General features: G+C 47.1%; 1 protein-coding gene across 1 annotated transcript in view; it reads right to left on the bottom strand.

The window, feature by feature from the left end:
* LOC135824689 (uncharacterized) overlaps positions 1-20828 on the bottom strand; it is a 67736-nt gene that overhangs the window by 4741 nt on the left and 42167 nt on the right. Inside the window, exons 19-24 of the mRNA XM_065337398.1 lie at positions 20650-20727; positions 19690-19761; positions 16738-16806; positions 15455-15523; positions 5289-5530; positions 2793-4339 (exon numbers count right to left, since the gene is read on the bottom strand). Of these exons, the coding sequence (XP_065193470.1) occupies positions 2793-4339; positions 5289-5530; positions 15455-15523; positions 16738-16806; positions 19690-19761; positions 20650-20727 (2077 nt within the window). The remainder of the gene's footprint in view (positions 1-2792; positions 4340-5288; positions 5531-15454; positions 15524-16737; positions 16807-19689; positions 19762-20649; positions 20728-20828) is intronic.

Here is a 20828-nt window from a genome sequence, read left to right as displayed (position 1 = left end):
CTGCAGTGTCAGTGATCATCAGGTCCAGAGCAGCCTCATTGCCTTTGTGGGAGCGGTGGGTCGAGAATGTGACGTGTTGCTGCAAGGCAAACATGTCAAGAAGACATGAAAGGTGGTGGCCTGCAGTGTCTGTTGTTGTTCCATACCAGGTGGAACATTTAGCATTGAAATCTCCCATGATGAGGACTGGCGAGCCAGGGGTCCGTATTTTAGTCAAGCAGCTTTGAAACGAGGCGTAAAAGTTATCTATCACCGACGGGTCGGTGGACGGTGGGCGGTAGACAGCCGCAATTTGGATGGGCTGCTGGCGCGTGGGGCAAGCAGAGGTTCCAGTGGATGGCGATATCTCTACCCAGGTAGCTTCGAATTGCGGAAGATGTAGGTCTGTACGGTGGGTAATAGGACCAAATGCACTTGATTTTACTAAGATAGCAACACCGCCATAGGCCAGGAAGTCGTTGGTGTTAATTTTATTCTCGGAGGTGGGTCGATCCCTTCGAAAACATTCATAGCCTGGGAAGGAGAGGGAAATTTGTGGACACAACCAGGTTTCAGTTATGCAAACAACAAGGGGACAGCTGGTCGTGAGAAAGTCGGATAGCTCAGCAGATTTGTTTCTAAGGGAACGTGCATTGATACAGGCTACGGGAAAGGAGGCTAGGGGCGTTGAAGGATAGAAGGGTGTTGCGTTAGGGTCAAGTTGAGGTGTTGGTTTACTCATTGTTCAGATTCAGCCTGGTCAGTGTGGAACCTCCATTTCCGGATACTAATTTTGTCAGGCCAGAAACCAGGCCCTTGGATCTTGTCTACACAGTTCTCTCCCACAACCAGGTGGGCATAAGCTGTACCAAAGTACCGTGATTCTGAGATTGAGCAGTGAAAAACTTCGACATCTTTCTTTTTACACCACAGTTCAATTGAGGCAGCATCGCATCCAAGGTCTACATTGCCAAGGTAGAAAGCCGTGCGCTTCACCCGCTCCACGCCCTGAAGGTCAGTGCGTTTGGTACGGGCTGGCTCTTTTGTGAACTGGCTTGTGATAGTGCGTTTCAGTGGACTACCGGTAGTGTTGGTGTCGGCTTGTGCAGGGCGGCGGCGGTGTGGGTTTTGCCACCCATTGTCGCTTGTGCTTGTATCTTGCGTTTGAGGTTTGGCGGGCAGGTCAGGTCTGGCCGTTGGGGTACTACTTCTTGTAGTAGTACGTGTACTACCGTCCGTGCTGGTGTGTGTGCCTGTTGGTGAGGCAGCTTTCCTTGCAGTGCTACTGTACAATTTCTCTTGGTCAGTGCAAGCTGGGGACGCTACGGGTACGGGATTTGTGGACTGCATTCTCTCTACTACTCCCTTCAGTTGAGCAACTTCTACTTGCAAGGAGACAATGGCGTCTGTCTTGCTCGTTCGAAGACATTCTATTTCTGAAGCCATACCTTTTATAGTCTCGTTAAGGAGCTGAAAAGTGGAGAGCAGGTCGCTTACCATTTGGTCCGGTGACTTCCGTATTCCTAGTCCTTCCTTGCGAAGGGCAACAACCAAGTCTTGTCGGCCCATTGTCTCCGGGTTGGTCAGTCCTGTAGCTCGGGCAACTGTGAGCAGCTCCTCGTATGTCAGCAGAGCTAAGTCCATATCTTCGTTAGTCGCCATATTATTGAGTCATACATCAACACTAGAACAAATCAGTGTAGGTGCGGTCCTGCCGAAGGCAGCTACACCGGTGAAAGCTAATGGAGCTAGTTTCAGAGGATCCTAGCTCAAGAACTCTTTTCTACTTTGCACCAAATATTTGTTTGATTTTAACAGACTTGGCTGCCTACTCTATCATCGTACATGCATTCCGGCATATTCACAGTACACTTGGCCTAGGTACTATGTGCCCATAGAATGAGACATTCAAAAAAAATGCACCCAACGATGTAGACGCCAAGCTGTTTTAGCCATCTAGCCCTCATCGGTACAGCTTGCAGCTTTTTAAAGGTACGTCGAACTACTGGCCATGGTGCAAGGTGGCACCACAAATATTTTATTTGTTGGAGCACTCTGGCACTTTAACTTTACCTATGGCACATACTTAAATCCTACACTTTTCAAATACATTCAAACTAGTGTAACTTGGTCAATTCTCAGCTGTTTGGACAGAACGAATATGTAGGAAGAAGAGAAAACTCTCAGCTGTCGTCTTGAACAATTACCTAAGCGATAGGATGAACGGTGAGTGAGTGACGACGCGCGTAACGTTCATCATGGTCAATTGGCGCTCAGGTCCGCGTTGCGTGACTGAACGGCCAGGATTTTCCCTGAACTCGCTGATGGCAAGGATGCACTCATTGAAATTCGAACAGAGGTTCCCGCGAGTGCCTACAAAACAATTCAACTTCATACGAGCAAGGAAAGTGGAATGGCGGATGGAGATAGATCTAAAGTGCGAGCCCCACGCCGAAACGCCTTCGCTGGCTTGCAGCGCTGGTCAAGTGCATCTCGTGGACTCGAGTTTAGGCTCATCGTGTTCCTCTCGTCAGGGGCTTTCCAGGGTGCCCAAGATGATGACAATTGTCCCACGGAAACTAAAGTTACGTCCAGTTCAATTTTAAAGAATTTGAGGGCACAATTCTCCACATACACTGCGTGCAGTTGATAAAGGAACGAGTTATGTTTAAATGATAGCTTGTTGTTTTAGTGCCAGTGTGCTCCAAACTACGGAAAGTAGCGAGCAATGCGCAATGCAGCAGTACGAAATCAGCCTACTGAGAGTGCTCAACAAGGCGAATGCTGAGGAGCGTACTATGTCAACTACTCACCGAGGTTGCGGGTGTGGAAGATTGCGCCGTGGACAGGGAGTTTGTTGGAAGCACAGCAGATGTTGTTGGTGGTTGGGTTGTGAATAGGAGATGGATTTCTCCAGATTGGTTTGTTCCAGTTGCCATCACAGCTGGGGTTGCCACTGGTCTTGCTGGTATTACCTGGGTTTTTGTTTGAAGGCTTAGAGTCTGGGCTGTGGAATTGTCCTGGTCATTATGTGATCCCTGGGCTGTTGACAATGCCTTGGTGGTTGGTGAAGCGTGATGTGTTTGCGAAGCAGGGGTTGTTCGCGAAGCCTGGGTGGTTTGCAAGGCCTGGATTGTTTGCAAAGCTTCGCTTGTTTCCAAAGTTTGGGTTATTGGTGAAGCTTGGGTAGTTTGCGAGGTTTGGTTTGTTTGCGAAGGATGGATGGCTTGCAAAGCATGAGTTGTTTGAGAGGCCTGGGCTGCTTGCGAAGCGGGGGTTGTTTGCGAAGCCTGGGTTGTTGATGAAGAGTGGGTAGTTTGGGAAGCCTTTGTTGTTTGCAAATCATGATTTTTTGGCGAATCCAGGGTTGTTTGCAAAGCCTGGGTTGTTGATGAAGCTGGGGTTGTTTGCCAAGCTTGGGTTATTTGCGAAGCTTCGGTTGCTTGTGAAGCAAGGGTTGTTTGCGAAGAGTTGTTTTCTTGTGAAACTTGTGTTGTTACAGAAGCTATGGTTGTTTGCCAAGCTTGGGATGTTTGAGGAGCTTGGGTTATTTGCCCAGCTTGGGTTGTTTGCGAAGAGTTGTTTTCTTGTGAAACTTGGGATGTTTCAGAAGCCATGGTTGTTTGCCAAGCTTGGGTTGTTTGAGGAGCTTGGGTTGCTTGTGAAGCAAGGGTTGTTTCCGAAGAGTTGTTTTCTTGTGAAACTTGGGTTGTTTCAGAAGCCATAGTTGTGTGCCAAGCTTGGGTTGTTTGCAAAGAGTTGTTTTCTTGTGAAGTTTGGGTTGTTTCAGAAGCCATGGTTGTTTGCCAAGCTTGGGTTGTTTGCGAAGAGTTGTTTTCTTGTGAAACTTGGGTTGTTTCAGAAGCCATGGTTGTTTGCCAAGCTTGGGTTGTTTCCGAAGAGTTGTTTTCTTGTGAAGTTTGGGTTGTTTCAGAAGCTTGGGTTGCTGGAGGAGCCTGGTTTGTTTGGGAAGCCAGAGTTGTTTGCAAAGCCTGGGCACTTGTTGATCTCTGCATTTCAGACTGCCCATCGTTTGCTTGCGGTTCTTGTGTTGTTCGTGGTTCCGGGAGTACTGATGACTGCTTGAGCGTTGCAGATGTAGTATTGTATGCTGTAGGTAGCCAGGTCATGCATGACGCACGTTTTGTTGATGCTGCAGACGTCAAGTTCCGCCAATAGCAACGGAATGTCTCCGCACGGACTTTGAATTTGCATCTTGGGTAGATGCCGCTGTCTCCGCCGCATGCTATTATAGACTGGCTTTGGCCTTCCTGACGCCTGACTAGGCAGACCTGTTTGCCCTGGGAATTGCACGACAATATCGGACGGACGCCATTGTGTGTTTGCCCGCAAGGATAGTCTGGAACAAAAAAAAAAGAACAAATCAATTGTCACGTGAGCAAGTCAGCAAGTGAGAGCAGAAGTAGGCAGAAATTGTCTGCACAATACCACCACCACCTTGCCCGTGGTGAGCTCAGTGTGCAATCAGCAATTCAAAAGGGTTTGCAGAGCGAGGCAGCATTATTCAAATGCATATAATATATCGCTATGCAGGGCCATTACCAGCAAATTAGAACAGGTCGGGTTGGACACTTCACATTGACAACATCTCCCTGCCGCTTGCAGACAAAGTATCAGGCCTGCTGTGTGTGACAACACTGTACTGCACCCTACATCAAGAGTAAACTTATTGTGCTCTTGTCTACACGTACACTTTGACAGGGCCATAGCCAGGATGAATCAGGCATGCCGATTCTTGTGCACACGATTATAATTTTCACGAGAGCAAAAGCGCCGGTTGTTGAAAGCCCGCTACAAGTGCAGTGTGTGAGCTATTTCCAAAAGGGAAATTTCAACAACTCAAACTTCCCCGCAATATCAGGAGATCGCTATGGATACATAGACGCCTGCAAAGTTTGCCCAGCACCTCTCGAACTGGATCACGGTCTGCAAGTGATATCTTGGCCACACGCGTGCATGTATATTTGCACATCGCATGATTGGCCTATTGATTGGTTTTGCATCTCAGCTCTTCTCAGGCAGGACCGGAGGACGCAGTTTTGGATTGGTCTGGCCATACCCTAGCCTTTCATACTTTCTGTAGTGTTAGGTGCCTCCTCACAGTAGGATAAGAGGGTGGGCATGACCACCACAGCAGGAAACCTATGGTGGTGGGTAAAGAGTTGGTCCGGCCGTGGCCTGACCAATCGGACCGGTTCCACCGGGCCTACCTTCAGAAGAATGGTTTTCTCGCCAATTTCGAAAGGGAAATACTTCCGAGACCATCGATCAATGGTTCTCTTCCTTACCAAATAGCATTCTTGTGAGCTCATCTTTTACGGCGTGCTGCTTATCGTCGAAGTGGCGTAGGAACGTGTTCTTGGTGTAGTTCGTTCGGATCGCGAAACGCCGCTCAACAATCTCCACCAGCACTGCCAGAGGACACGTGGATGAGCTTGCGTTGAGCGGGTTATCCGAGAAGTCCACACGTTCCAAGTAGGGACGATACCTCTTGAACAGCCCCGTCTGGAGCATACCAGGGTCTGTTTCACTGCAGAGTAAGACAAAAGTCAAATATACACCCAATTTTCCAGGTCGTTTTTTAGCCTCACTTTAAACGTTTCTAATTGTCCGCAAACTACCACACTTACCCATTTAGAAAACTTCACTTCTCAACTCCGAAAACGGTCTCTGCACTGTGGTTCAAAATAAAATTACGATTCACATTACAAGTGTAGTGTGTGAAATGTAAATCTTATTTGTATTTTGAATCGCAGTGAAGAGACCGTTTTTGGAGTTGATAAGTGAAGTTTCCTAAATCACTTTTAAAACGCATAAAAATACTCAAATTTCGCCCATTTGGTTACGAATCTGGATACGAATGGACCGGCACTACGGGACTCCATGATTATAATGAATGCATGTGTGTGTATGGCCGATTGGTTTGCAGGCCTGCCTGCGAATCATGAGGTCCCGAGTTCAAGACCCGCGCTGGTAGCAGGGAGCGTGTAAAAAGACTTTTTACGCGTGTTGAACTGCGCCGACACCCACGGTCAACTGGGTGCTCACAGCTTGGAGTGAGAATAACAAGGATGCAGTTTACAGGGTTATGGGCCGTTACACGCCCGACTGGTTGAGAGACTAACCTCCTCTCCCCTGACTCACTTGTGAGGTCTGCATTCGCCACTAAGGATAACAGGCATAGTGGTGGCCTGCGAATGCGAAGGCTAGTTTGTGTGTTTCTGAACATTCAAGCGATGCCGACGCGAATCCCGCGAATATTATTATTCATGTGTTGTTCAGCTACCTTTCATACAGCGCAAACGATCACTGTACTAGTACGAAGCTTCAAGGTGTTGTCAGCTCTGAATGGAGGACAAACTAGATGTAGGCAGCTTTTGTAGAACTTCAGCCGTGTTTCTCAACTTTTTAACTTGCGGTTTATTCCCGTAGCTATGCAAAAGACGTAACCATTGAGTAACGTCTGGCGCTAGCTAGGGTCCACACCGATTTAATTCGGTAAGTGTGTGGTGTGCCGTCGGGCGTGCCTGGCGGTATCCCGTACATGTCCCGTACCTGACCGTTAAGACAGCTGGCCACCTTATTCAAATACGGCTTTCTACTGCAAGATCTACTGCAAGATCATATAAGCCAGAGCGCGCTAAAACATGACCACAGCTTTTTTTGAAAAAGTCGAGGTAATCGCCATTTGAATTCAACGGCAAAAAATATGAAGTGCAGTGCAACGCGAGTCGCTGTTGTTGTTCTCCTCGGTCGACTGGACTGTTCCGGATGCATTTCTTTGTTGCAAATAAGTTTATTTGTTTGAGTTTGTATTCCATGTTGCGCTGAGTCGCCTAACACTGATCGTCATCGATGTATCCACGGAAGAGCCTAGTAGTATTGTACTGCGGAGCGGAAGAAGACGACATCCTCGCACTCCATGCGCAGGATGCAATATTTTGAGGATTCGGGTCGGAAACAGAAGGAAGACGATGATGGCTACAGTGACGAGTCATTTGACGGCAACACTTTCATTGAGCGTAAAAGAATTGATGCTGGTAGTCCCACGATCTGCAGTGATGAGGAATTCTACTCTGATGACAACCTGGCAAGCGATTGGGTATCGACACTGATTTGGGAGGTGAGTCGGCCAATGATTTAGCCAGACTGAACGTCGCTGCATATATCCGGGACAATGCCAGTATGGGTTGCAAGTGCAAAAACAATCAATGGACTCAGCTGCTCCCTCCACTTGCTCAAGTCGATAATTTGAGTACCCTTATGCGGAACATCGCTAGCACGAGCAGTAGGCAGCGAAAACAGTACTCTCTGGCGAGCGGTAGGCCCAGACAGATTCTGCTCCGCTCGCCTCGATATTTTGCCGCAAAATGTTGCTGCGAAATCTTCGATATTTTGCCGAGCCATGCACAAGAATTTCGATATTTTGCTCCATTTTGCTCCGGAAAAACATGTATTTTATCTAAATCCCGTACAATCCCGTACAACGTTTTATAAAATCGCAGGGTCAGTTTCTCAACACGGATTTCCACGCACGTGTCCCTGAGTTCTTCCAAAATTATGTTGATCCACAGTGAATCCCAGTGATATTTCGGTGACATGATCTCGTCCTGGGCTGTGTATCCTGCTGAACCAAGGAAATCCAAGTATCAGGCATCGATTTTACCCCACATCCCGATATTTTTCTCCGATTTTGCCAGCAATTTCCGCTCTTTCAATTCTTTGATATTTTGCCGAAAGAATTGCCGGCAGGATCTGTCTGGGCCTAGCGAGCGGAGAAAACCGTGTGCAGATGGGCTTTGGTGTGCGGAATATGAGTGCGACGTCGAGTATGTTGAGTAAGACTGTGTGCAGCAGTGTATACTGTATATCTGAAAGTATAGGTGGAGTGTGATGGAGAGAACGTGGAGTGCCAACTTCTTCGGCCATCTACAGATGTTGACCGTGTTTTCGCTGGCGGTTTTCCAGGGGCGCTCCAAACAGGAGGTATTTCGGACACCCAGCTCAGCTGCCTATAGGGATTTTGGATGTAGCTGAGTACCTGTCAGCTCATGCTATAAGACCCTGGACAGAGGAACTGACCCGAAAGGATGAACCAAAGGACATATCGACTGTGTGCAAAAACGACAATCCCATTGCTGTACATAGAATTTCACCCTTCCAACAGTGCTGCATATAATACCATTGTAGCAACACTTAGACATGTCCGATCAATCCAAAACTTTCAGACAGTGAACATTAGGTGTGTTTGGTCATTTTTGAACAAAAACTGAAAATCCAATTTTTGTTCTTTGGTCATATTTTAGCGTGCTCTGGCTCATAACGTGAAGCAACTTGGAAGAATGTGTATGTATGCAAAGAGTATCGAGAGAATGCATGCAGGGCGATAGTGTGGATTCGAATCCCAAGTTATGTCTTTTTATAAAATGGGGAAATGAAAATATATAACATCGCTATTTTTCGGCTAGGTTATCAACGGTCCATGTATCATTATTACAGTACAATACTCAGCAGTTTTTCGAGTTTCATTTGTTGAAGTAAATTGTTGACCGTTCTTTTATTTTAAGGACTGTTTTGATATTTTCTGTTTCGCCTATTCTACAGTTGCATGCGTATAAGCACCTCATTCCCGCTCGCTCCTCATTCTTCCTTCCATGTGGCAAATGCTGGTTTTATACATTGTGTAATTACTCAGCGTTATTTGCAAAAATAATAATAAATCAAAGGATCATTGGGGAAGTGAACTGCCTGAAAAGAGAAAAAATCGCCAGACCCACCAGGACTCGAACCTGGGACCTTGCTTGTCATGAGCAACGCTCTAACCACTGAGCTATGGGACCGGGCTGAACCTAGAAGGCGCTGACAAGTTTTTCGCTCCAAAGGCAGCTCACAACACGTGCCACACATACTGATGGCACTTGGGTCTTTCTCCCTCCCCCAGGGGACCAACCACGGTCAGTTCCTGGACCCCACCAGAAGTGAAAGAGAGTGATAAATTTTGAAGGGATTGGGAGAACTTCAAATTCAAAGGATCATTTGGGGAAAAACTTGTCAGAGAAATTTGAAGTTCTCCCAATCCTTTCAAAATAATAATAATAATTAGGGCTGAAACAAGTATACCGATAAATCGCATATCGATCGTTAAAAGAGTGGAATCGATAATCGTTAGTGTTCAAAACGAATACTAACGATTGTTTATGCATGTATATGAGTGACAGTATTCCAGCCCTTGCACTCAATCCGATAGTGAATACGAGTACAATCATGTACTTTCAAGCGCAGTAAAATTGACTTGTGGCTTTGAAAGGGATCGGGAGAGAAGACTTTGTCTTTTGGTTGGTTGGATTTATTTAAAGTCGTACAACAAACAGGCATGTCTGCCTCCTTATATGAAGACGACTTCTGGCAGTAAAACATTTTAAAGAAAAGAGAAAGAAAAAAAAAGAAAAAAAAGAAGATAAGATCAAGAATGTATAGACTGATCATACAGCTAGCCTCGGCATGTATCAGAGCATCAGGATTACTACATACTAGTACTCAAGACAGGGGAGGGGGGGGGGGGGGTTGCTGTCATGCTACAGTAGTAAGGTTTAGTTCCCACGTAACGGAAATGCGTACGTGGGTGATCCACGTAATGTGGATGAAGGGCACCCACGTTGCAATGTTGTGTTTAGTCACACGGAACAAACAAAAGCATGAACCGAAAGGCCCAAACCTGGTCAAAGACGAAGCTACCCGGGCCTAAGAAGCTCCTCCAATATTTTGATTTCGTGCTTCAGAAACTTCTTCAGCTGAGCACCCTCACAGCTCGCACAATTCGCTCCATTTTTTTTACCCACGTTCTGGCGGAACGTGGGTGAGCCTCCACACACGGGATGTCGTGAACCAGAAAGCGTCTGTACGTGGGTCACTGAGTATCACGTGGTACACACACGTAAAGTACCCACGAATTACGTGGGACTAAACCTCCCTAGTAAGACAATATGCGTGCAACACACCCTTGAACTGGAGGGGGGACGTGATGTTTCTCGCATCAGGTGGAAGACTGTTCCCAACGCGTGCAGCAGAAAGAGACACGGGATGAGTTCTGGATGGAAGCTGCAGCAGATGTTGTTGGGAGCTGCGCATTTGGCCAGCCCTAGTCGGAGTGACGAGATCTCCAAATAATGCGCTGATCAGCGGCTGCTCCATGGTGGAATGTAGGCACCGGTAGACCAGTGAGCACACTGTCCCACGCAAGAGCTGGTGTACACGGAGCAGGTTGTGTTCCGCATCCACGGGAGTCATACGGGTACGGGAGGTCAGGTTGTACACGGCTCGCAGGGCTAGGTTGCATAGGCGTTGAAGTCTCTCCTCGTTAGCCTTGGAGAGAGAGCTAAAGAAAGCTGAGCATCCATAGCGGATCCTGGACTCTACCATGGACGTGTAGGCCAGTCACTTCGACTGCAGAGAGACACTTCCGATTTCTCCACAGCGCTCCTATAACCTGTCGAGACGTTTTGCAAATATGCGTAACGTGGCTATTCCAAGTCAGGCGATCATCTACAATCAAGCCTAGGTACTTGGTCTGCGACACAACAGGGAGCACAGCGCCATCGCATATCACAGGCGGCAAGGGATCAAGGGTGCTCCGAGGAGCAATGTGCAGCACACAGGTCTTGATGGCGTTGAGGCTCAAACCTTGTCCATTGAGCCAGACGACGAGATGCGTACATGCGACACTAAGCTTAGAGCTGATGTCTGCACGGCTGGATGATGATGTATCTAAGGTGATATCATCGGCGAATTCTTGGTGAAAAATACCAGGCGGTAGATGAGAGTCGATGGAACTGATGTAAACAGAAAAAAGGAACGGTCCGAGAACGCTACCTTGCGGTACACCACTTGAACACTCCGAGTAGCATGACGATGAAGAACCAACTTTAACGCGTTGTTTCCGACCCGACAAATAGCTGGCAAACCAGGCCAAAGCAGTGCCACGTACACCCTTTCCGTGAAGATCATCTAACAGCATTTGGTGACGAACCTTATCAAACGCTTTTGACATATCAACAAACACAATACCAGTGGACTGTTTCCGGACCCTAGCTGTGCTCCATCGATGTACGGCCAGTGTCAGCGCGCCCTCCGTGGAATGATGGCGACGGTATGCAAACTGAGTTTCCGGAAGAAGATTCTCGGACTCGAAGTATCGAACAACTTCACGTGGATTGCACGTTCTAGGAGGCGTGATACAGTAGGAAGGAGACTTATTGGTCGATAGTTGGTCGGTAGTTCAGGATCACCGCCTTTGAAAAGTGGCGTGACATTGGCCTGCTTAAACATTGCTGGGACTTTAGCAGTCTGAAGGGAAACATTAAAGATGCGGGTCAATGACGGTGCAAGCATGGAAGAGCACTTCTTCAGGACCAGGTTTGGTATGTCGTCATGTCCAGTTGCCTTGCGCTGGTCGACCCGAGAAAGCATCCGCTTAACAGAGTGGACGGTTAGGGGCGTGAGGCGTGCAAAGTGGGATTCCTGTACCGGTGTGGTGGCATGTGAATTCGAGTTTGAAGGTCGCTGGGGATCGTAGAGAATGCTCAGATCCTGAACAGGGATGACGGGAGCATGATGAATAACACGGCGACCGGTTACCGTATTCAGTGTGCTCGACAAGCCTCGGGTATCAGCCGCGTGTAATCCACATTGATCGCGAAAGTGCTGGTTTCTTAGTTTTCTTTTCAGTTCATTTGTGGGAAAGGTCAGACCAGTTGCCGGAGGGTGATGACGAGATTCTTCGCTCTAGAAACAACGTGAAATCCTCTAGTTCATGCTGATAAACCAGCCAGATGTCTACAGATGTCAACAGTGCGGTGCCACAAATTTCTAAAGTAGCAGAGGTATCATGGAATTTCTTCATAAACTGGTGTTCAAGGTACACAGGTAGAGCCGACAAGATTCGATAAAACCAATATATCGATCGTTAACCCATTGAACGCTGATGACGTCTAAAGATGTCATTGAAAACGTCACGAACACTACGGCAAAACGTACGTCGTGTGAAACAACTTGTTTTGTAGTCAACTAGTCCATCACAATGTCATGCATGAGGAGTACTGTAGGAGTTTGGCTTTCGGCGTGTACAATTCGTTTTCGCAAGGCTTCCCATTTCTTTACTTATCTTTGATATTTATCACCCACCCAAGTTGGGTGGTGTGCTGCTTTGCTGCTTCGAATTGTAGTTAGACCGCTTTGTCAAATATCGTACTGGTCTCGTCATCGTCCAGTAACAATCGACATTCATTGTTCCGTTGGGACTGTAGCCTTTGCTCATTTTCGTTGCGCTTGCCTTCCCCTCTTTGGTCTTTCCACAACCTTGAACCTATAAAGTTGGAAGGCTGTCGGTTAGCGCTACAGAGATGTGTTGAAGCTAGGTGTCAGGACGTTGAATGTCTCAGTACTCTGTCAGTCTTGTGCCTAGTTATTGCACTTTCTGACTGTATAAAGTATCATGTTACAGTGATGGAGAGTTAATGTCTTTTTCCTTTCTACATTTATTTATGGCTCAATAGAGAGGTTCCGGGGTACGATTTTCCGTGCCAAAATCCGTGTGGGCGCTACGGATTTTTTCCAGGAGTGCTCCATACGATTATTCGGCACGGAGAATCCGTGTGGACTGGCTTTCACACGAACCATGTTTCGTATGGAGATTTTGCGTCATCGGGTGCAGTAAGATTTCGCGTACAAATTTGGTACGAGAAACATGGATTTTCCGCGGGAAGTTTTGATTTCGGTACAAATTTTCAAAATATAAAGGCATAGCGCGGGAATGTGACGTGTTTGCGATCGTAACCTAGGCAATGACGGCAAACACATAAGTTCCGTACTCCGGAACATTTCACTGCTCGAAAACGACGTATAAAAAATCCGTAGCGCCTCTACGGATTTTGGCACGAAAAATCGTACTCCGGAACCTCCCTATTATCCGAGTTTCAAATAACAATAATAATAATATTTATACTTGGTCCGCGTCAGCGATATTGTCGCTTATCTTTGAGCTTTGTTTATATGTCGCCAATGCTTACTTGGCAGCCCATTTCATCGCAATTTTGGTTAGCAAGTTAGGTTACTAGTACTTGAAAGGTCTAGCTAGAGTTCGAGTGGATTTCGAGAGCGACGGTTGGGTGATTCTGATTGATACAGTGCCGCATCAAAATAGATTATCTTGTTACGCTCTGCAGGCAAGAGCAGCGCAAGCCACATGAAAGTAATCCGTTCCTCGGGATCAGCTCCATTTTTGCTGAACGGCCGAGATCGCTCACCTCAGGGATCGCTCGTCAAGCTGAGATCGAAGCTCCCTTACCTCCAGCTCAACGCTCGGAGTATCCAGAGCGTCGTGGAGATTTGCAAGTACTGTACGCGTCGTCGTTCAAAATAAACTCTTGCAAAGAACGGCGTCTGATTCGAACTACACAGGCTGTCGTGCCGTGCCGCCCACGTGAAGTCATATAGAGAAGGCGACCGTCACGATCGACTTCTCTTTAGAAAATAGCCAGGCAGCGGAGAGGAAGAGAGATGAGCTTGCAAAAGAACGAGAGTCGATCCCGAACAAAAATATTTGTCATCAGCGCCGATAGCAGCGACGAGGAGGAACGAAAAAAGTAGGAGCCCTTCCTTGGACAACAAATTCCTCACAGCTAGTTGTCACTCTATACCTTACCGTCCATCGTACCAAGTCTTATCACTTCAAGTGCACGCATTCATGTCCAAAGGCTAAGTTCAAATTGTTGAAAGATGAGCGACAATATTGCTGACGCGGACCAAGTATGTAGAAAGGAAAAGGACATAAGGTTACGAGTTAAGAGTAACTCTCCATTACTGTAACTGGATACTATATACAGTCACAAAGTGCAATAACTAGGCAGAAAGCTGATAAGAGTACCGAGACATTCGACGTCCTGACACCTAGCTTCATTACATCTCCGTAGCGCTAAACCGACAGCCTTCCAACTTGGAAGGTTCAAGGTTATGGAAAGGCAGTTCGCTTCCCCAACTGATCCTTTGTATTCGAAGTTCTCCCAATCCGTTCAAAAATTAATCACTTTTCTTTCACTTCTGGTTGGTCCCCTGGGGGAGGGAGAAAGACCAAAGTGCCATCAATAATAATAATAATAATACAGTAAAACCTGTAACTAACGACCACCGTGACTAGCGACCGGCCTGGTACTACCGACCACTTCGCCAGGCACGGACGGTCTCACATTCAAAATGCACTGTGACTAGCGACTACCTGCTGAACGCGACCAGCGACCGCCTTTTCTTGTCCCAATGTCGAATTTTGACCCGTAACTAGCGACCGCGATGTAGCAAAGCAAACATTGCTTGAAGCTCCTTCTCGAAATTTTGATGATTTTCCATGGTCGTTTCGATACTACAGCTGGACAAATGAGCGCAGTCTCATTTTTACTGTGGAATCAGTGTGGACTGCACTACACCTGTCATAATTTCAAGTGCTGTCAAGAACAAACATGATAGGAAACGTCTTGGAGAGCGCATCCAAAGCGCTCTTTGATCGATGTAATTGTTACTACTCGAAGGAGAAACTAAGACTGAGCGGTTCTCTGTCGAAGTGCAATCACACAGCTCAGTCACCAGGTCACACTGACAGTCTGTGCTGGCTAGCTCGCATGCTACGGCACTCACCTGTACGGAACACAGGCCAGGATACGATGGCGGATAATAAATAATAGTCTACAGTGAAGGTGCGAAAACTCGCAACATCGCCGCATCACGTACTGGTACACACCAGTACAGTTTTCGCTACATCCAAGTCGCGGAGCGACCGAGTTTCCACTGTAGATCTACACACTGATACCAGTTGCCAGTGTAGTCGCACACAGTACAGATGAGGATGGAGTCGATAGTGACTAGTCCACTGCCTGGCCAGGCCAGCGCTTCTCTGGAAACCCAGTGAGTCGACATACGTGTCAAAAGGTCGTCTCGCTTCCGGTGTATAAAAAACTTGATTTTCTCTCTCTCCAAGTGTTGTATGATCTGAAAGAAGAATGTCAGTGCGCAAGTGGTGGGGGATTGTATTATCTGCATTTTGACATACATATCATATAATGGGATCCATATATGGTCGCGCGGTGCAAACCTCTAACTAAAGACCACCTGCCACTAACGACCACTTTTCCAGGCACCAAGGGGTGGTCGTTAGTTACAGGTTTTACTGTAATAATAATAATAATAATAATATCAACGGTCCGGTGTTGCATTATCGCAGCAGTGACAGAGGACTGTGAGGAAGAGAAAAATGAGAGGGAAAATGAGAGGGGTGACAGTTTTGAAGCTCTGAGCAGATTGCGTTGGCAGGAGTGCCTACAGAGAGTAGAATATGGGAGAAGAAAGGCCCAGGCGCCTCAAGAGTCGCCATACTTGCCAAATGCTACACCGACCACAAGAAAAGACTTACTTAGTGCCCATCCAGAAAGCATTGAAAAGATCTGCTGGAAGGTTCTGCAGTAAGTTGTCCTTCAGCGACCTTTCGGACATCAGTAGTGGACAAAACAGGAGAGGAATGAGGACTGAGTACAATGTCCCAGGCTAGTAACACACACACACACACACACACACACACACGCACACGCACATGCACACGCACACACACACACGAACACACACACACGAACACACACATACACACACATGCACACACACGCACACACACACACACACACACACACACGCACACACACGGACACACGCGCACACACACACATACGTACACCCACATACGTACACACACACACACACACACATGCACATACACACACCTTGGGTCCCTTCACTTCTCTCTCCCTCTCTCTCTCTCTCACACACACACACACGCGCGTTGCTGTTACTTTCTGTGTGTCTCGCACACAAGTCTGATGGCTCATGATTCTTTTCATCATGATTTAACCCTTTAAGAGCCACAGGAAAATTTCAAAACTCTGCATTTTTTCGTGTTCCTTGGATCATAGCTTCAGTTCTACTCGCTCAATCCTCACAAACTAGGGCTTCCTGGAAAGGTCTCCGCGAGACGAAGAGAATGAGGTCGATCATGATCGCCGGCACACCGTCTATCCAGCGCTAGATCGCAGCGACAGTACGAAAAATGCCCCAAATGCGTCCAATTGCGTCCCGCTCCAGATATTTCATTTTGCTCCATCGTGGAGTTCCAATTTTTTCGCTGTGTACTCTTGACAATATCAACAGTGAGACCCGTGCAAATTCGAGTAAACCAGCGTGATGAAAAGTCTCAAAATTCTCAATACCAAAGTCGCACTGCGCGCTTTTGAAATTGCCGCGATCGCGGCTCAACTTACGAGTGATTTATCTCAGGAACCGTAGCTCGCAGCGCTTCGCGGATTGTTTCTCCCGACAGGTGAGAGTTTTCTCTTCGCCCTAGATATTTTGATCACTGGATTTGAGCGAGATTGGACTGAGTTACGATCTTTTGAAGTTTTGCATTTGAATGCGTCGTTTACGACGCATTCAAGTATGGGGCGGCTCTTAAAGGGTTAAATGATCTTGACTGGGTTAGACTGAGTTTTCCCCACCCATAGGAATCCCACTATCCATGAGGATCAAGGTACAGGTGAATATCCTATATCTGCACATGCTTAGAACATGCACAAAATGAGGGAAATAGCATGATTAACATACAGAAATGTACAGGGAAAGTCCCCTGAATAGCTAGGGTGATTAACATACAGAATGTAGAGGGAAAGTCCCCTGAACAGGTCTGCTCCAAGAGTTGTGATCTGGTTATGGTCAGCATAGCTGTAGTGGAAAACAACACAGAGCAGCACAGTAATTACACACATGTTGTGTACCTACCCCCGTACGTTCTGCAACCTTTTCCAAGCTGGCCTGCATGCACCCTCGTACTCACCTTTTGTCTCCTTTTTTCACCTTTCGCTTTGTTGGCCTGGGTAGCTACTTGCACGCCCATATTTGCCATAGCTACCCAGGCCCTTTATCTTGCAATCGCCCTGATTCAATCTCTCACTCTCTCTCTCTCTCTCTTCCACTATGTAGGCCTTCTGTTCATCTTTGTCTCGGCCTCTTTGCCTCCCGTAATAAATGTCGTTACATCAACCCGTTCCCGTTGTCCGTTGTGTCTGGGGAGTATGACTGCTCTTTGTACCCAACACACATAGCACAAGGAACAGACACAAACACAGGAAAGTACCCAGTGCATTGGACACAACATAAATCACTCCCCCCCCCCCTTTCTCTCCCTCCCAGTCTACCACCCTGAACGACAAAACGCAACACATGTCCACAGCATGACACAAACACAGGAAAGCACCCAGTGCCTTGGACACAACATAAATCACTCCCCACTCCCCCTCTCTCCCTCCCTGTCTACCACCCTAACCGACAAGACACAACACATGTCCACAGCATGACATGTCAGGCGAAATAGCACGTCATAGTACATTTTGAGATCAGCGGGAAGAAGATGACGACGTCCACTAATTTAGTATCTGTGCACACGAATCTGCTGTGTGTGTGACTCTGTGTGTCAGCTATGGCATCATCTCCTGTGGTTCCGCATGCCTAGCATGTACGTCTGAACCATCCTGCAAAGTTTGAATGACGTAGGTTGAGCGATCGCTCCGCGAAACATACTTTTTGAAATTCTCTTCATAGTATATCTTCCACCATTGAAATTTCTAATTTCTTGCTGAGAGGGGTGGCTTCCAACCTCCATATGGCTTGTTCCTGGCATGCTTTGGAGCATCTTCTGTTGAAGTAGCGGCAGGGATCTGCCCTGCAACTGCTACAACAAAAAAATGATTCGATCTGAGAGAGGGTGACTGAGACCGCAAATCTCGGTTGAATATTGAGTATTTCAAGCCTTTTCACGACGAAGATGGAGTTCTTTTAAGAGATGGGCGTCGCGGCAAAAGACATGGTGTCCGACTTCTGGCGTCTGGTGAAGCCAGGGATCATTTGTCCTGCCAGGTCGGCAGCCTAACCGTAAGTAAGCTTGTGTTTGGATCCCGTTCTGCTCAATGTGGTAGATCACAAACAATTTGATATCGCACAAATTGATCTCAGCATCGTGCGTACCGTATTTTATATTCAGAAAATCCCGAAGTGTCTCTGTGTGGCCGTCCTATGCCACGAGAAACTCCAATCAGGCTCCTATGTCCTCTGCCTTCATGATTGAATGTCCACTTCGTTTGAACAACGAACACAACAATCGAGGACGGCTTTGCAATGAAAATACAGCTATACTGGAGCTGAAAAAAAGAAGAAAAAACGTGCTCAGGATGAGACTCGAGTACACGCATACTCTCCCAGCAGGTGAAACGCAATTTTTTGTGGAAAATGCGTGTCGCCGACTGACCAGTAATTTTGCCTGACGCAAACACGGGAAAGCACCCAGTGCATTGGACGCAACATAAATCACTCCCCCCCCCCCTCTCTCTCCCTCCCAGTCTACCACCCTAAGGCCCTTATCATACTGCGTTCAAAAGTCGCGTTTGCGTCTGCGTTTTCTTCGGTTTTTGACGGTCGCCTAGGAAATGCCATCACGTGACGTTATCGCGAGCCCAGGCCAGACGCACAGCCGCAGACGCAGACGCACAGACGCCGACTCAAACTGGGGGGGGGGGGGGGTGGTCAAAACCGAATCCCGCAAACGCAGATCGGACTTTCTTTATCGCAGCACTTTCTGCATTGTTTTTGAGTGTTTTCAAGTGATTCTCAAGTGTGCTTTTCAAATCTTCATTTCCATCTAGTTGCTGAGGCCGGCGAGGGTACTTCTACTACATGTACTGATTGATTGATTTTGGATTCGCGAGGCATGGAGCTGATGCGAGCTCGTGGCTGTCTGGCTGAGGTTGCGCTGACTAGTTGGCGGCGACTAGCCTAGCTGGACGAAGTGCCTCAACAACGGAACTGCCACCCCAACACAGGCAACGCAATGGCTGCAGTCTTTCCATCGACTCCTATTCCCCCAGCACCACTGACAAAGGACATAGGAGCAGAAACAGAACACTTCTCGATCTCAGGAAAATAAATTCAACATCCACGGCCACCTCGAGATCGATTCCCCACATTTTTTGTATTTCCCCGCGCGCACAGATTTTGACGCAAACGCGCTGAAAATCACAAGTATAGTATGATATCACGTCTTGCGTTTTCCAATCTCAAACGCAAACGCAGACGCAAACGCGACTCAAACAAACGCAGTGTGATAACGGTCTAACCGACAAGACACAACACATGTCCACAGCATGACACACAGGAAAGTACCCAGTGCCTTGGACACAACATAAATCACTCCCCCCCCCCTCCCCCCCCCCCTCTCTCCCTCCCAGTCTACCACCCTAACCGACAAGACATAACACATGACCACAGTATGACACAAACACAGGAAAGTACCCAATGCATTGGACACAACATAAATCACCCCCCCCCCCCCTCTCTCCCTCCCAGTCGACCACCCTAACCGACAAGACACAACACATGACCACAGCATGTCCACATACACCATACAAGGCATACAGTGAAATCTACAACCACGCTACTCCACCTGCGCAGTCCTTTCCTACATTTGAGGGCTTCACATGACTAAAATTCTCATATCCCCTCTTTTTTTACGGCAGCCCAAGCATCCTTCGGACAATTTAACCACGATGAACTTACAATTCTTCCAAATGCAAGGTAGATTGAAGAAGATTTGAGGGAAGTGTCACAAGGTTGTTGTCGCTTAAATCGCTGCAAGAAACACACGGATATGAACACGCGCAAATAATGTTAAATACAGTGTGGTTTGAACTTTGAATGTTTTAAATGTCAAAGTATTTAATTACCATCCACTGCAACTTTCCATTGCTTGCTCTTCACACACACACGCACATGTCCCTCACACAATTTTGCTCTCATGCACACTCAAACACACACACACACACACACACACACACACACACACACACACACACACACACACACACAAACACACACACACACACACACACAAACACACACACACACACAAACACACAGACACACACACACACACACACACACACACACACACAAACACATAATTATAATATACATTTTACATATACTCCATCTGCGGACAGCATGCTGTTTCGTTCTTTGTGAATTCATCAGCGCAGCACAGAGGAAATGAGGCCGAACCTGATAGCAATGGAAATAAAAAATTCCAATCAGGCATGAATGTACCTTGCCAGAGTGCTCAAACTGACAAGTCAGTGAGCTCTGCGTAATGCAAACAGCAAAGGCACTATCCCACAGGAGAGTGCTCAACTACTACAATAATAGAGAGATAGAGTGAGACAGGGTGGATATATATTATATATCCACCCTGTCTCACTCTATCTTTCTCTCTCCTTTTTTTTCTTTATTATCCGCCTATAGCAATTATGAGAACAATGTTTCCTGGAAACAAAGACACGCACGGTTAAATATCCCATTATGGGCACAATAATCTAGACTCATCCATGCATGCTTATTTGCATTAACTTGCTCACATATACATGCACATACATGCACATACACACACATACATGCACATGCTAACAATGAATAGAGCTCATACACACATGTGCTGACACATAAGTAGCCGTGACAACTTACATGACCCGCATGGCTGAGTATGCACGTTTACCAAAGATGCTTGTAGAGATGTTGACCAGGGAATTGTTATTCAGTTTACTGTCACATAGAAACACACACAGGTCACCCGGTGTAAATCAAATCCAACAAACTAACAAAGGGAAATGGTAACAGCCGTTTGAAGAGTGCTCGATGTGCTG

Source organism: Sycon ciliatum, chromosome 9, assembly GCF_964019385.1.
Source record: "Sycon ciliatum chromosome 9, ocSycCili1.1, whole genome shotgun sequence".
NCBI classification, from domain to species: domain Eukaryota; kingdom Metazoa; phylum Porifera; class Calcarea; order Leucosolenida; family Sycettidae; genus Sycon; species Sycon ciliatum.
The sequence above is the reverse complement of the archived record's forward strand: the minus strand, read 5'-3'. Positions and strand labels throughout refer to the sequence as shown.